The sequence below is a fragment of the Ursus americanus genome, chromosome 16 (assembly GCF_024610735.1).
Source record: "Ursus americanus isolate L20-20 chromosome 16, mUrsAme1.1.p, whole genome shotgun sequence".
Classification (NCBI taxonomy): Eukaryota; Metazoa; Chordata; class Mammalia; order Carnivora; family Ursidae; genus Ursus; species Ursus americanus.
Window position 1 is genome coordinate 25,073,062 of NC_142142.1, and position 14,743 is coordinate 25,087,804.

The following is a 14,743-nucleotide window of genomic DNA, read 5'->3' on the forward strand; positions in this document are numbered from 1 at the left end:
AAACAGCTTTTGTTGTTGTTGTTTTAAATAATCTGTTTTGTCCTTGTGGTACCACCCAAATATTCTCTCCTGGTGATTCTGACGCCAATCAATAATACCACCTTTCCTTAATCAACTAGATAACAGGCTCACTTCAATTTTCCCACTTGGCCAACTGAATCTTTCTCTTCAATTCTTAATGAAATATTCTTTTTTTTCCCATAATTCCCTGCCCCCAAGATGCTCCAGCAATGCCCTACCAATCTCATCATTTTCTTTTCTCACCAATAACCACTAGGATGATCTCACCTCAAACATAATTACATTTACAAAACATCTGTGCAGCATAAGAAATACCTAGGAAACAAGCAGAGAAAGACAATTATCATATGGTTTCACTCATTTATGGAACATAAGAAATAGGAAGATTGGTAGGAGAAGGAAGGGAAGAATGAAGGGGGGTTAAACAGAAGGGGGATTGAACCACGAGAGACTATGGACTCTGGGAAACCAACTAAGGGCTTCAGAGGGGAGGGGGGTGGGGGATTGGTATAGGCCAGTGATGGGTATTAAGAATGGCACGTAATGCATGGAGCACTGGGTGTTATACGCAAACAATGAGTCATGGAACATTGCATCAAAAACTAATGATGTACTGTATGGTGACTAATATAACAAAATAAAAATTATTAAAAAAAGAAAGAAAGAGAAAGAAAGAAAGAAAGAAAGAAAGAAAGAAAGAAAGAAAGAGAGAGAGAAAGAAACACCTAGGAAAGTGTTTTTCTAAGCAGCTATCCGTCTTCCATACAGAAACCAATGTGAAAAAAAAGACATCTCTCATATGCAGTTCGGCCTGTTTTATTTTGTGAAATTGCCCAGCTGTCTGTTTCATTCTGAGAAGTGCAAGTTGTGACCATCATTTAAGTAACTTTAAAGACCACTAACCGGAGCCACCAGAAATAAAGCACCAGCAGGTATGTCATAAAGTCTCAACATCTACATTGCCCGTTCATAATCCCTAAAGTTTTCTTGGTTCCCAGATCATAGTAAATTATTTGTTTAAAAGAAAAAAGCTAAACCAAAACCACACCACATCTTACAATCATTTCCCTCCAAACAGATTTAACTGGGGAGATAAGCCCATGCTTTAACATTCAATTAAAGCATTTCCACTTTTAAAATCTCATTCCTACATGATAATGTTGACAAGAACATGTTAAATGTAGTCTTGGAAAAAAACTGAAATTATTAGGATCACAATGATCCTGCCTAAAGCAAATGAAAATAATGTTACATTTTTATATCATGCATTCTTTCCATGGCCCACACAAAAATCCTACAAGAAATTGGGGGGCCTGGGTGGCTCAGTTGGTTAAGAGTCTGACTCCTGATTTCAGTGCAGGTCATGACCTCAGAGTTGTAAGGTCAAGCCCTGACTCAGGCTCTACACTAGGTGTAGAGCCTGCTTAAGATTCTCTCTCCCTCTCCCTCTGCCCCTCCTCCTCTCAAAGAAAATCCTCTAAGAAATACAGAGTGAACGTTATTCCATTTTTGATGAAAAAAAAATAGGTTCTGAGACAAGTGGCTTATACCAATGCCATTCGTTGGTAGCAGCACCAGGACTAGAATAAAATTCTAACACCCATTGCTGCCTGCTGCCCCCTGAATTACCCAGTCCTAAAAATCAGTATGCCCAGGCCTGAGCAGTTACAATGAAGCCTGAAGGTAACAATATTAAAAAGCAAATTTGTAATCCTCATTCCATGGCTCATTCATTCTGACAAATATTCAAAAACCTCCCCCCGAATACTCTTCTTAGTAAATTGGTTGATGTTCAGCAATCACTGAGCATCCGCAGTGTGGTCAGAGCTGAACAGAATACAGATATCCTTGGCACCTAGAAGTTTATATTTGAAATAATAAGTAAAATGTAATAGAGACATATAGAGTGTATACCATGTGACTGCAGAGCCATGAACTAGAGAGACACAATGCAAGCCAATGAACATCTTGGGATGGCAACACCAGAAGCCAGAGGAGGCAAGGAAAAATCCTCCCCTAGAGCCTTTACAGAGCATGGCCCTAGTGACACCTTGATTTTGGACTTCTGGCCTCCAGACTATGAGAGAATAAATGTTTGTTGTATTAAGCTAATAAAAAAATGTTATTTCATAAACGCAGGCAGAAAAAATCTAATTTAGGATAACTGGGAGCACAAAATTACAGGACTAACCAAATTTCCTAATCTGGGTAGAGTGAAAAACTAGAGTAAAATTAAGAAGCATTCGGACTAGAGAAATGAGAACACAAAGAGAACAAGATGGAGAACAAGGAAGAACTTGGTTCTGACACACTGAGTCTGAGATGCCTAAAGCACATCTATGTGGTAATATGCTGTGGTAACAATGAGATCCAGCGCTCAGGAAAATGAGGTTGGGCTGGAGTCCGGAAGGACATGTTATCACACAAGGAAATCAAACAGTAAAAGGGCTAAGAAGGAATCTTCGTGTACCATCAAGATTTAAGAGAAGGACAGAGGAAATAAATTGAAAATGGAAGAGGAATTCAGCAACATCACATACTAGGAAAAAAGGTGCAATGATGGAGCTGGGTGGGATCCAGAGGAAGTAATAATTAATAATGTTAGAAAGGGTCACCTAAGGAAAACCAGGATTGGTAAGCAGTCAACACAAGCATTTAAAAGTCCTTCCTATTACCTCCTATGTTGACATCATTTTTTCATGAGTACACAGCTTTCCCACATCTTCCCCCAAATAGTGTGCCTCTAAAAAAGCCACCCCTTGTTATCTCTTATGTTGACAGTTTTTAATAGGAACCATCTCCCTCAAATTTTCCACAACGGCTTTTACAACAGTTGGAAAGCTAGTCTCTTATTTTGATTCTCTAGTGTCACACAGTAACTTTTTCATAGAAGATACACAAATCCTGACACAAGTTCCAAAACTAGAATATTTAAATTCTTTTCTCAACAAATTTTAATTGGTTTCTCCTTGTTTACCTCTCTCACAACCAACCCCTCCCCCACCATCCCCATTTTTGGGCCACATCTTCCATTCGGACATTGTGAGGAATAAAGAAATTAAATAAATGAAGAAGAAAAAATTTTCACCAAAGTAAAGTAAAATCAATTTACATAGCTTCCATTTGGAAAGGGATAATACACATACTGAATACTCATTTCTATTAGCAGCTTATCACACTCTTCCACACATAATCACCTACCAGTTTTCTAAATTAAATCACCACTTTTACTGTGTACTAAAGAGAAAACTGAAGCTGGATAACTTTCATCTGAATAAGCTCCAATATATGTTTACACACGAGGGAATACTATTTGGCATCCCTTTCATAAACTATCAGGCAGTATGGCTTTTTCGATTTGCATAAGGAAATATAGAAATTCCACTACTGAGAAATATGTCTGACTTCCAAATGAAATGGGGCATAGTGTGTCTACCCACTTTTCCCCAGACTAAAGCCAAGATTCAGGGAGAATACTATTAATGTAGCAAGGTTATATACATGCAGCGTTTTTTCCAATTTTTTTTTCATACCATCTGACATTGAGAACCAATCCAGGATGCTTCCATATCCTTCACAAAATACAAAACATTCCCCATCATACCTGATATTCACCCAAATCAGATAAACCAACAACATACAAAACGTTGTTTGGGCATTTTTTAAATGCCATTAGGAATGGAGACTTTTATCATAGAATCTAAAAACTGGAACTGAAAAGTCTCTCATAATTAATATAAAATAATCTACAAAGAATTCATTAGTCTTACTTTAGCCTTTTCCCACCAGGTTCCATGCAAAAATTATAATTAAAAGAATTACTGTCAAATTAAAAATCCCAGGAAAATTAGCACTTATTTTTCTTCTTTCATCTATTCATAACTCTGTAAGAAAGGAAAAAGGTTGAAAAAACTGGCGGATTATCAGCTACTGTAAGTAACCTTACTATTCCACAATTCACTTTTGCTGAGGCAAATCACAGTCCTCACAGAGTAATGTACACGTGTGTTTTGCCAGAACACTTCCTTCAGTGTTACAACTAGATTCTTGGTAATAAAATCAGAATACTGCAGATATGAACTATGATGTATTCTAATTAAACAAACCTCCCAGTTAGATATAATCTTATAGAGAAGGATCCACATTACCAGAAATATCCAGGCCAAAGTTTAAGATCACCTAGCCAAAGACAAAACTATTAATATAATTATATTTGTAATGACCGTCCTGTTATCATCCTGTCCCTTTTCCTTTACTTTCAAGGGCCATTAAGATTTACAAATATTATGTAAATTTCTATACTTATACAAAAACTGGCCATTACAACTCAGACTAAGGCAGCTTCAAAAGATGAAGCACAGATTCCATACACTAGTCAGCAAGGTGCTTAGCAAATGGTTTTAATTTTCAGGATGGAAGTCAGCAAGAAGCAGGTAGCAAGTTCTTGGTTGATGAGGCCAGATCCATTGGGACTACACTGTAAGGATTATTAGATGCTGGGCAGAGGTTCAGCAGGCTGGAAGAAAAAGGAAGGCTGGGAGAGCTGCCAGCTGAAACTGGTGGGTGGCAGGTGGAGCCACAGAGGGGCTGGCACCTGCCTAGAAGGCTGAGATGAGTGGAAATTACGATCTGGACAGCAGGGATGGCTAGAGTCAGAAAAGGTGGCAATCATAGCTCTGGCAAGAAACAGTTTTCAGGAAAAAGATTCAAGACAAAATAAACCCCCTTTCCTTCACCCTTTCTTATCTGTCCATAATAAACATTTCATTGTTGCATATTTACCAAATGTGGCTTACTGGTATGAATTTTTTAAACTAGTATTTCTCTTTATAAATCTAAATGAAAGATTTGCCATTCTCTAGGTATACATTACTTAAATAAAATTGCCCTCACACCAAAGTAATACTGAATGTTAGCTGTATTATTTTTTTGTTTATAGTTTGAGTCATGCTCACATATCATCAACAAAATGAACATTGTACTCTAAATTAATAATTCAAAGGATGTCTGTTAAAGCAGCTTTTCGGTGACTTAAAACTTCAGTAGTCACCTGAGTTTTCTTCACTCTCAGAGTACCTCAATCATAACTGTCAGAGATAGCAGGGTAAAAGCTGGTTATTGCTAACCCATTCTCCCACTAACTTGTTCCCTGGCCTCTAACAGGACAGCCCCTGCTGAAAAAGGAAAGGCAACAGAAATAAAGACAATGTAAAAGGGTGTGCATGAAGCTCATATTGACAGCCTGCAGAGACGTAAATGGAAGTACTCAGCCAGCCCAAATTACTTCCACTTTGGTAAGTGCCAAGGCTGCTGTTTCAATTAACAGAAGTGTAATGCTTTTACTTGCAACATCTCTGAAGCAGAACCTTAAAGCACCACATTCCTAATCTACCAGTTGCTAAAATTAATTACAGGTCATTTGAAAGATACAGTTACTTCTGCTCGTTTAACTCTGGTTCTAATGACTTAAGAACCAAATGAATGGTTGAAGTAGTTACACATCCATACCTTTGATTAGACTGCCCAGCTACACAGGCAAAACAGCCTTAGTGGAATAACCAGCAGTGGAGCAGCTCTTGCAGGGTAAACAAGACTCTGCAATGAGTTCCATTTAAACCTAGGTGCAAATATAATACAAAAAATGGCCTAAAACAATAGCAATTTTCACTAAAAGCTGAAGGATGACCAATTAAATAGCACAATAACTACGGAAAGTCTCAAGCTTCTTAAAATTGTCTTTTTCCTTTTATTTAATTCCTTCTCTGTGTCACCAAAAACTCTAGTAGTAAAGTGGGCCCAGAGCATACACACAAAATAGAGACTGGCTTAAAGTGAAAAAACAAGTGAAATCAGGCTAAGGTGAGTTTGAGAAACACAGCAAATGGAAGGCAGGTATCCCTCACCCTTTTTACAATATCTCAATGTAGCCTTTGCATCTCAGGTTTTCTTTTACAATAATCCCCAGATCACAAGTGTACCATAGTACTCAGTACTTCAAACAACTCTGGGAACACTGAGGGCAGTAGACACACGTAATTATGTGCTTCCCTCTTGCTAATGTCCTTAATTCTTAATTAACTGCATATTCTACATCTAAACTTAGGAGCAACTAACCTCTCCCACTCAAATAGGCGCCCTTAGTTGTGTCATGGATTACTAGTGCATGGAACTACTGCATTGTGAGCAGAGGCACTATGACCAATAAATAAATAGTATGTGATAGAGAGAAGGCCATCATCGGGGCAAGCAGTTTTGAAGAACTATAGTTCCAACTTGGAAAAGCAAAGAGAAAATGAATCATCAACACACAAGATATTATCAACAGTCTTTATATGAGAGGAAATTTCCTTTCAGTAAAATTATCATCATCCATTAGATCAACTAAATGTAGTTGACGAGTTTTTTTTAACTGGTGTCACAGTATTATTTGTATTTAATTCATAAGTTGATTTGCTTTTAAGATTGTATGACTAAGCACAAGAATTAGTTTCATGCTTATATATATTTAACTACCCTAATAAATAATTGAATCTATATTAGAGTCCACTAACTTTTTTTCCCTCTAAAAGAAGACTAGACACACAGGTTTGAGAAACATTATCCTAAATGCAGAAAAGACAGCTGGCCAATTTCACCTTAAGGCAATGAGAGGAAGCACTACTAATAAGAAAGAAGTCTGTTTTGTTTCTTAAATTGTTTGTTTTGTTTCTTAGATTCCACATGAATGAAATCATAGGATAGTTGTCTTTCTCTGACTGATTTATTTCACTTTGCTTTATATTCTCTAGCTCTATCCATGTTGTTGGAAATGGCAAGATTTCATTTTTTATAGCTAAATAATATTCCATTGTGTATATATACCACATCTCCCCCTCCCAAAAGAGAGAGAGAGACAAGCCAAGAACCAGACTCTTAACTACAGAGAAAAAACTAATGGCTACCAGGAGGAAGGAGGGGGGGGGAGGGAAGGATGGGTAAAATAGGTGATGGGGATTAAAGAGGGCACTTACCACAATAGGCACTGAGTAACATATGGAATTGTTGAATCACTCACTATATTGTACACCTGAAACTAACACTATATGTTAACTATACTGTAATCAAAATTAAAAACTTAATGGAAAGAAAGGAAGAAGAAGGGGAAGGAAAGAAGAAAGAGAGAGAGAGAGAGAGAGAGAGAGGGAGGGAGGAGGGAGGAAGGAAGGTAGGAAAAAAGGAAGGAAGGAAGGAAGGAAGGAAGGAAGGAAGGAAGGAAGGAAGGAAGGAAGGAAGGAAAAGAAAATCAAGAAAGAAAGAAAGAAAGAAAGAAAGAAAGAAAGAAAGAAAGAAAGAGAGGGAGGGAGGGAGGAAGGAAGGGAGGAAGGAAGGAAGGGAAGAAAGGCAACAAAATGCCAAAGGGCAGGATAGAAGAAAAAATGTTGATATGCTCTCCCCACCCAATAATTCAACTAAACGACTACAATTCTATTTCTGTCTATTCCTTTTTTCTCTTTTTTGCTTTTGGGAGGAAAAGAAATCTATTTTTTTAAGACTTTATTTATATATTTGAGAGAGACGGCATAAGTGGGCAGTGGGGGCAAAGGGATAGGGAGAAGCAGACTCCCCACTGAGCAGGGAGCATGACACATGGGGCTTGATCCCAGGACCCCAGGATCATGATCTGAGCCGAAGGCAGATGCTTAACCGCTTAAGGACTGAGCTACCCAGGCACCCCAGGGAAGTCTATTCTTGCAAGGACAACGCTCTATTTAAATTTTCAAAAGTATAGAGAATAAAGAAAAGAGAATGTAAAGGAGGAATTATAGGAGAAAGCCATTTTGAGGCGTTTCTTTGAATATGATATATAAAAGAAGAAAATCAATAAGCAAAAACAGCGTATGATTTCACAACTAAAATTTTAAGATACCTGTTAAAGGAACAAAGTTCATAGAATAACATTTGATGAAAAAGGGAGAGGATTTTGAGTCACAGCATGAACTAAAACCTGATTCTCCAGTATCAGATATTCTCAAATATTGCTCATCAAATGTCTATACAGCATTGTAACAAAATGAACAAATAATCCTAGTGGTGAGATTTTTATAGATCTTCCCTCCTTTTATAGGAAAGGTAGGACCCAGAGAGGTTATCACACAGCATTTGCCAGCACCAGAATTTAAATTCGGGTCTATGTCAATCCACTTAATGAGCTGTCATCTATTTTCTCAGATTATGGATGCACAATAATTCATTTTAAAAATGTTAAGTATCTTACTTATATTATTTAAAATTGAAATAATCTAGTCAAGGTTTTCCTTTATAAGGACCCTTCCAAACACTCTCCTAAAGAAACTATTAACCTTAAAAATAAAACTGCCATCAGTTTCACCAGCAAAAATGGATTTATTTGGGAGTAACAGGGAATGCAATCCTGGATAAGCAAGCTACTGCAAAACCATAGTTAAGTCCAAAAAACAAAAAGCAATGCTATTTTATGGAGAAGAAAGAGGAAGTTAAGAGGGGTTGTTTTGAATAAAAGTCCCCACTGAAAAGTAAGAGTTCAGAGTGATGATGGTTTCTCATTGGATAAGTTGCAGGGGTAGTTGATTTCTTGTCAGAAATGCAATGCACATCTTTCCCTGTTGAGGCCTGTAATTGATGATACTCTCCTATCGAGATTTTTCTATTAGGGCTCTGTAACTGACAAAACTTCCTGTAACTGACATTGAGTGGTACCTACCAGCCTCTCCTAATATGCCCAGCCTACCATCAGTGTGGTTTCCTTTTCATTAATTCTCACCTACATCCTGAAGTAAAAATCAAAGAGCATTTGTGACTCCTACTGAAACAGTTATGCATGTATTAGCCAAGAGTGCATGCCAAAATTCTCACCAGAAAAGCTATGAACTAGAATGGAAATAATATAAGATGCTTAGAAATGCATGATGATTGTCCTTTCAGGAAGGCTATATTAAGAAACCATTAATTATTAATGAAAATAACAGCAAAGTGCAAAAAATAAAAGTGAACTGAATAATGGATACATTTACTGAATCAGTAGGTACCGAAAATGGAAAGGCATAAAGTTAGGGAAGGTGAAGGCTTCTTGGTGGATCTGGGATAGAACTAAAAGCAGGCTTCAAAGTCCTTTAGGCACACTCTTATCCTAGCTGAGCAACTTCGGAGGGCCCACAGTTAGCCACTTGCAGCCTAGCCTCAGTGCATCCTCCCCAAGGGACATAAGGTGGCTTGGTGGGAAAAAAGCAGTGCCATCATGTGACTTCAAGAGTTCCTCTGCTCCAAATCTTTATTTGGCAACTGATGCTGGGAATTCTTTCAATAAGGATAATACATTTTCCTTCCCTAATGAGATAAATAATGATCAAACGTTAAAATAATGCACTCTTGTCACAAACCTAAGAATCCTAGAAAGATAGCACGTTGTTTATTTAAGTATGTAAGACCAAATTAATGAGACAGGTTCTGTATGTTCAAGGAACTTACACTCTCAAGATTTCTTCACTCTACATTCGCAAGAACAAACTTATCAGGATGGGAATCACCTGATTTTTGCAAGACTAGATTAAAAAATCATAATAAAGTACATAATCTCACTAGTAAAATAATATGTATTTCAGGGCTTTTATCACATCTATGGAAGTGTTTTCAACTTCTGAAACACTAAAATTGATATCCTCAGCAGAGTGAAGAGAAAATGGCACTTGTAGAACAGCTGGCAGCTCCACAAGAGGCAGCTTGGCATTTAGCACTCTGAGATGGGGAAACATGGAAGAGGCTAAAACGCAGAGGCCAGTCGTAAGACCTCAACCAGAAACTGCAAACCAGAAAGAAGGAGAGTTCACATTTGTGTATGCACAGAATGAAAAGAACTGCAGATAAATTATTTTTTCACAAATTGGTAAATACTGTTATCAGTACTAACCTCAAATTCAGAAATTAAGTGAAAGTAGGCATAAAACATATTTTCTCCTAGTTAAGTAACACAAGTAATAAGTAAATGTTTTAGCATTGGGGATGGTTAAAAAAGGATTTAAGAGCACACTAATTCTAAGACCATTAATACATGCTTCAAAATACAGATCAGATGCTAATGTCTCAGTTTCAGGCACAAACATCCCCATGACATTGTTACTGACCTTCCAATTATACACTCAATGACGGTTCTACTACATTTGCCCTGGGGATTTCTAGGTGCTCCAAGGCTCTCCGTGCAATGAAAATACCTCACTCACCCAACCATTAGAGGCCAGAGTCCAGGGCTTCATTTCAGTAGCTAAAACTTTCAGAAGCCTCCAATAAGATGCAAATACGTCCAGGAAAAGATAACAAGTTAAACCTTACCCGTTAAATCACTCCAGTTCCTTTTCTTTTTTATTTTATTTATTTATTTATTTTAATTTTATTTATTTATTTGTCAGAGAGAGAGAACGAGCGGGGATGGGGGAGGAGCAGAGGGAGAAGCAGGCTCCCCACAGAGCAAGGAGCCCCGTGCAGGGCTGGATCCCAGGACTCCGGAATCATGACCTAAGCCTAAGGCAGATCACTCCATTTTCTTAAAGCGAAACTCGAGTTTCTTTTACTAAGACTCTCCTAGGTCTCAGTACTTGGAAGTGAAGATCCAGCAGATTCAGGAGGAAGTAAAGAAAATCGGCTCGGGAAAGGAAGCGGGAAAAATCCCTAAGGGATTTTTTACTTAAATAATCATCAGAAATTCTAGTTGGCCTTTAATCACTGAACCCTCATCCCCAATGACTCGACCAACATCAGATTTACAATACGAACCAAAAATTGAGACGCAGAAAAAACACTGTAACGAGATTAAATCCACTGGTGCCAGGCTGTCTTCGATCATCTCGATCATCCTACTAAATGGCAAAACTGCGAAATTACATTTTTTAAACAGCCAATTCAATGATCTATTTGTGCCCAGTGAAGAGCCACTGATACACGTAAGAAATTAATTATTTTGAGTATCACTAAACAAACTAGCTTCATTTTATCCTTAAGCCAAACTCTAGAATCCCTCCTAAGGACCTTTTTAAAAAGTGTTCAAACTAGGCACAATAAAATTACAAACAAACCAACAAAAAAGGACCAATAGTCTCCAACATTTTTCAGGAGCGTTATAAAAAAAGATGACTTTGAACAACTTTCCTCAGGATCTACTCCTCGGTCCAGTGGACCAACTTCCCCTTCTCTGTAGACATTAAAGTATACAAGAAAAGGAACACCTAAGCACAAACTTTGTTGGCCACCAGCAGGGGAGCTCTTCAGCTTTTGTCCCAAACCCATTCAAACAAAAGAAGCCCCGAGTCCTCCATCCCACCCCTCAGATCCGCACCCCGCGGGAAGTCGCTACATCCCTGCGCCTTCTCCACCCGCCCCTGCCAGCTCCACTTACTCCTCAGCGCCCCAATAAGCAGAGAGCCGTCCTTAATGAGCTCTTTGATGAACTTGTTGGTTCGCTCCAATTCAATCTCGTGACACTGCAGGCGCTCCCTGAAATCCGGGCTGTCCAAGTAGGAATCGCTGAACTCCAGAGTAGGCAGCCCCATGGCACAGACTCTACCAGCGGCCACCGGGGGCACGTCCTGGCGGGCGGCGAGGGCGGGAACAGCCGGCGACCGCGGCCGGGCCTGAGGACCCGCGACCGCGGGAAACCAGCAAAGACGTTAGAGGACCAGGCAAAGGAAATGGGCCCCGAGCGCCGCGCTGCCAGCACAGGGCTCCCGCCGCGCGCGGACGCCTCTGGGCTCAGTCGTCTTCTCCTGCGGCGAGGAGTGTGCAGACTCTGGCGGTGGGCCGGGGCGCGAGTCCGCTCAGGTCGTTGTCATCAGGGCGCATCGTCGCTGCGAACACCGGGGCGGTGGAGGCTCCGGGCCGCCGCCGGAGCAGGAAAGTTATCTCACGGCACGCAGACACTTCCGGCACCTCCACTCTCCTACTCTCTTGACAGTCGTTGGTGCTTTGAGCCGCTCGGGCCCGGCCAGGGAAGCCCTCCCCCTAGGCGGACGCAGGCTCAGAGAGCTTGCAAATTGGGCCTGGCCTGGGAGACCCTCCTCCTGCCGTCGCACTCCCACCGCAAGCCACCCCGCCCCTTCTCCCAGTCACCCTCCCACCGCCACCCAGCCGCCCGCGCCAGGCTCCTGGGCTGCGCGAGGCTGCGGCGCAGTAGCGCTCCTGCCTTCGCCCGGGGTGTCAACTCTGTCTCCACCCCAGCACCTGGATCTGACTAGCCCTCGGCGACACTTTGGGGTCCTCCACGCCCCAAAAGGATCTCAAACTCCCAACGTACCTCCCCTACCCATCCTCCTCACCATCCACTCCCTAGAAATTGTCTGGGAGAGAAACCGACGTTAATTTCCTTGAAGTTTGAAAAATCATTTTGAAGTCTGGTTGGAAGATGCTACTTTCTAGCGTTAGTTTAGATTTGATTTCATGTCTCCACTGAATGTTATAAATTCCAGGTTGAAAAGTTTTCCTGCCTCTTTCCCACTGCTCAATTCCTTGATCCAAGAAAGTCGGAGTTTTTATACTGAAAATGAAAAGCTTTCATAGGCCTTGGGATGTTTGTTGTTTTTCCAAGTTGTTGCGAAAATGGGAAGATTTTAGGTCATTCGCATCCCCCTAACTACGCACCTGGGACTTAGGTGTTCCTACTTCTAAAAGAAAACCTAGATCACAATACTGTATATTTTATTGGCACCTGGAAGGAATTATCTTACAAGCATGAGGATTTTCAAATTGTTGAAATTGGCAGGAGGTCCAAATGAATAGTTAATTCCTACCAAGAGTCACTTACCCTTCTCTGATAGACGATCACCTAATAAATTTCTGTTCTCTCCAAACGTTGACAGCAAAAGAAAGCGCTGCCTTACCATCATCTATAGTATTCCTGAGAACTCAGTTATTTTTCTTAAGGATCTGCTTTTAATTTCTGTGTTTTCATTGCTTTGTCCATTTGAACCATCTGTTAAAAAAAAAAAAAAACAACTCTTCTACAGATCATGGGAAAAATTCCATTAATGTGCTTTACATTTTTCCCAATTAAGTTTCAGAGACTGTCAAGACTTTCAGTTTCAAAAGAATTTTTAAAGAAGTACACGTGAACATTAAAAATAGCACATAAACCTTGAACTAAGATGATGTAAAAAATATATTTGATGGCTTTGATTTAAATTCTTCTGAGCCAAGGAAATTGGACTTAAAACCCTCCACCCATGTTTGTATCATTATACCTCTAAATAGTGCAGAATCTCCAATCATTATTAGAGTCACTTTAACTCCAGCATCTAATCTAAGTCTGTGAGTTAAATACTCCTCATTTGGGTAGGTGGGGTGGGATGGGGGGCAATAATGCTATTTTTCAAACAAGGGAGTGACCCAAGCAGCAGTAGAGCTGTTTTTCACCTGAGGTGATTTTATATCTATTCATCACACAGCCTGAAAGACAAAAAAACAAGTCAGGCCAAACAAATAGTTTTCTTTCAACTTTTGCCATATTGCTGTTCCAAGCAACTAAATCCAATGCCAACTGCTGAGATATGAAATAGGATAAAATATAACAATCTTTTCCTGTTTTTTATTAAATAAAAATCCTGTGATTAAGTCTTTAAAAATGTATCAACAGTCCTTGATAAGTAGCATTTAATATGTTGGATGTCAATTTTCGTTTTTTTTTAAAGTCTTAAATGTCAGGACAGAATTATTCTAGACTCTAAGATATGGGTTATCATTTACCCATTCAAGTGTGTAATTGCATGTTTTATGCCTACTGTCTACATTATTAGGGTCTGAGTAGAGAAGTAATTTATATGGAGAAATAAACAAAGCAAAGCATAGTACTTGGCCTCAAGCAATTTTCAGAATAAAAAACACTGAGAATGAGTACCTCTAATACATGAAGTGGACTATGCTGTGTTATAGAGCCTTACACAGATGCTGGACCGATAATGCCCCAATGCCATTATCAGTGTTTCCAATCAGGCCCATAATTGCATTTACATAGAATTAGGATTTTTCCTCCTATTCCTCATCCTTTAGTCTCTGAAATTTAGTATGATGGACTTTTTTTCCTATAGGTGCTCTCAGGGTTACTCATGACTTACCCCTGTGATTCATACTTTAATTATACCTGCTAGTCAGGCTTTCTCTTATGCCACATCAACCAAGCAAAGAAATGGTTTTGCTTTGAGGTGAATTTACCATCAGTTTTGAACTGTTGTTTTTATGTATTATTTTCCCCGCCATTATAATCGAAGCAGATTCTTTCTAAGAGAATAGACTTTCTAAATAAAAGAGTGTCTATACCTGCAAGCTTTTTTTCATAGAAAATTTTATTGGATTGGAATGTACTCTCTCTGAAAATTTCCACTTCATAATATGTGGGCCTGTCAGCTGCGTGGTGAGTTTCATAAATATTATTGGCTGACACACTCTTTGGCATGGTTTCTGGCACAGAGGTGTGTCTCTGTTTGTTTTCTTAATTCTGAAGTAAATGGGATATGTGGGGCTTTGTTTATTTTAAAGAGCAAAATAGTGAGTTGGGGATAGTAAGCTAATATATAATATTTGTAAATCTGCCTAAAACTTTTTTCTTTTTTCTTGACCTCAGTGCTGTTTGGCACTTAAACCTGGTGCTTAATATATACTCAATACGTGTTACTGTTGGGTTATTATTACGGAAGTCCCCTCTTATTTATAGTTTAACTTTCCATGGTTT

The 14,743-nt window shown here is 39.3% G+C and overlaps 1 protein-coding gene across 2 annotated transcripts in view; it reads right to left on the reverse strand.

Annotated features, from left to right (window-relative positions):
• Positions 1-12,092, reverse strand: part of ARHGAP42 (Rho GTPase activating protein 42) — a 305,485-nt gene extending 293,393 nt beyond the window's left edge. For both annotated transcript variants that reach the window (XM_045790829.2, XM_045790828.2), the window contains exon 1: positions 11,423-12,092. In XM_045790829.2, coding sequence (XP_045646785.1) covers positions 11,423-11,576 — 154 coding nt within the window. In that variant the 5' untranslated portion in view covers positions 11,577-12,092. The remainder of the gene's footprint in view (positions 1-11,422) is intronic.
• Between the last annotated feature and the right edge of the window lie 2,651 nt (positions 12,093-14,743).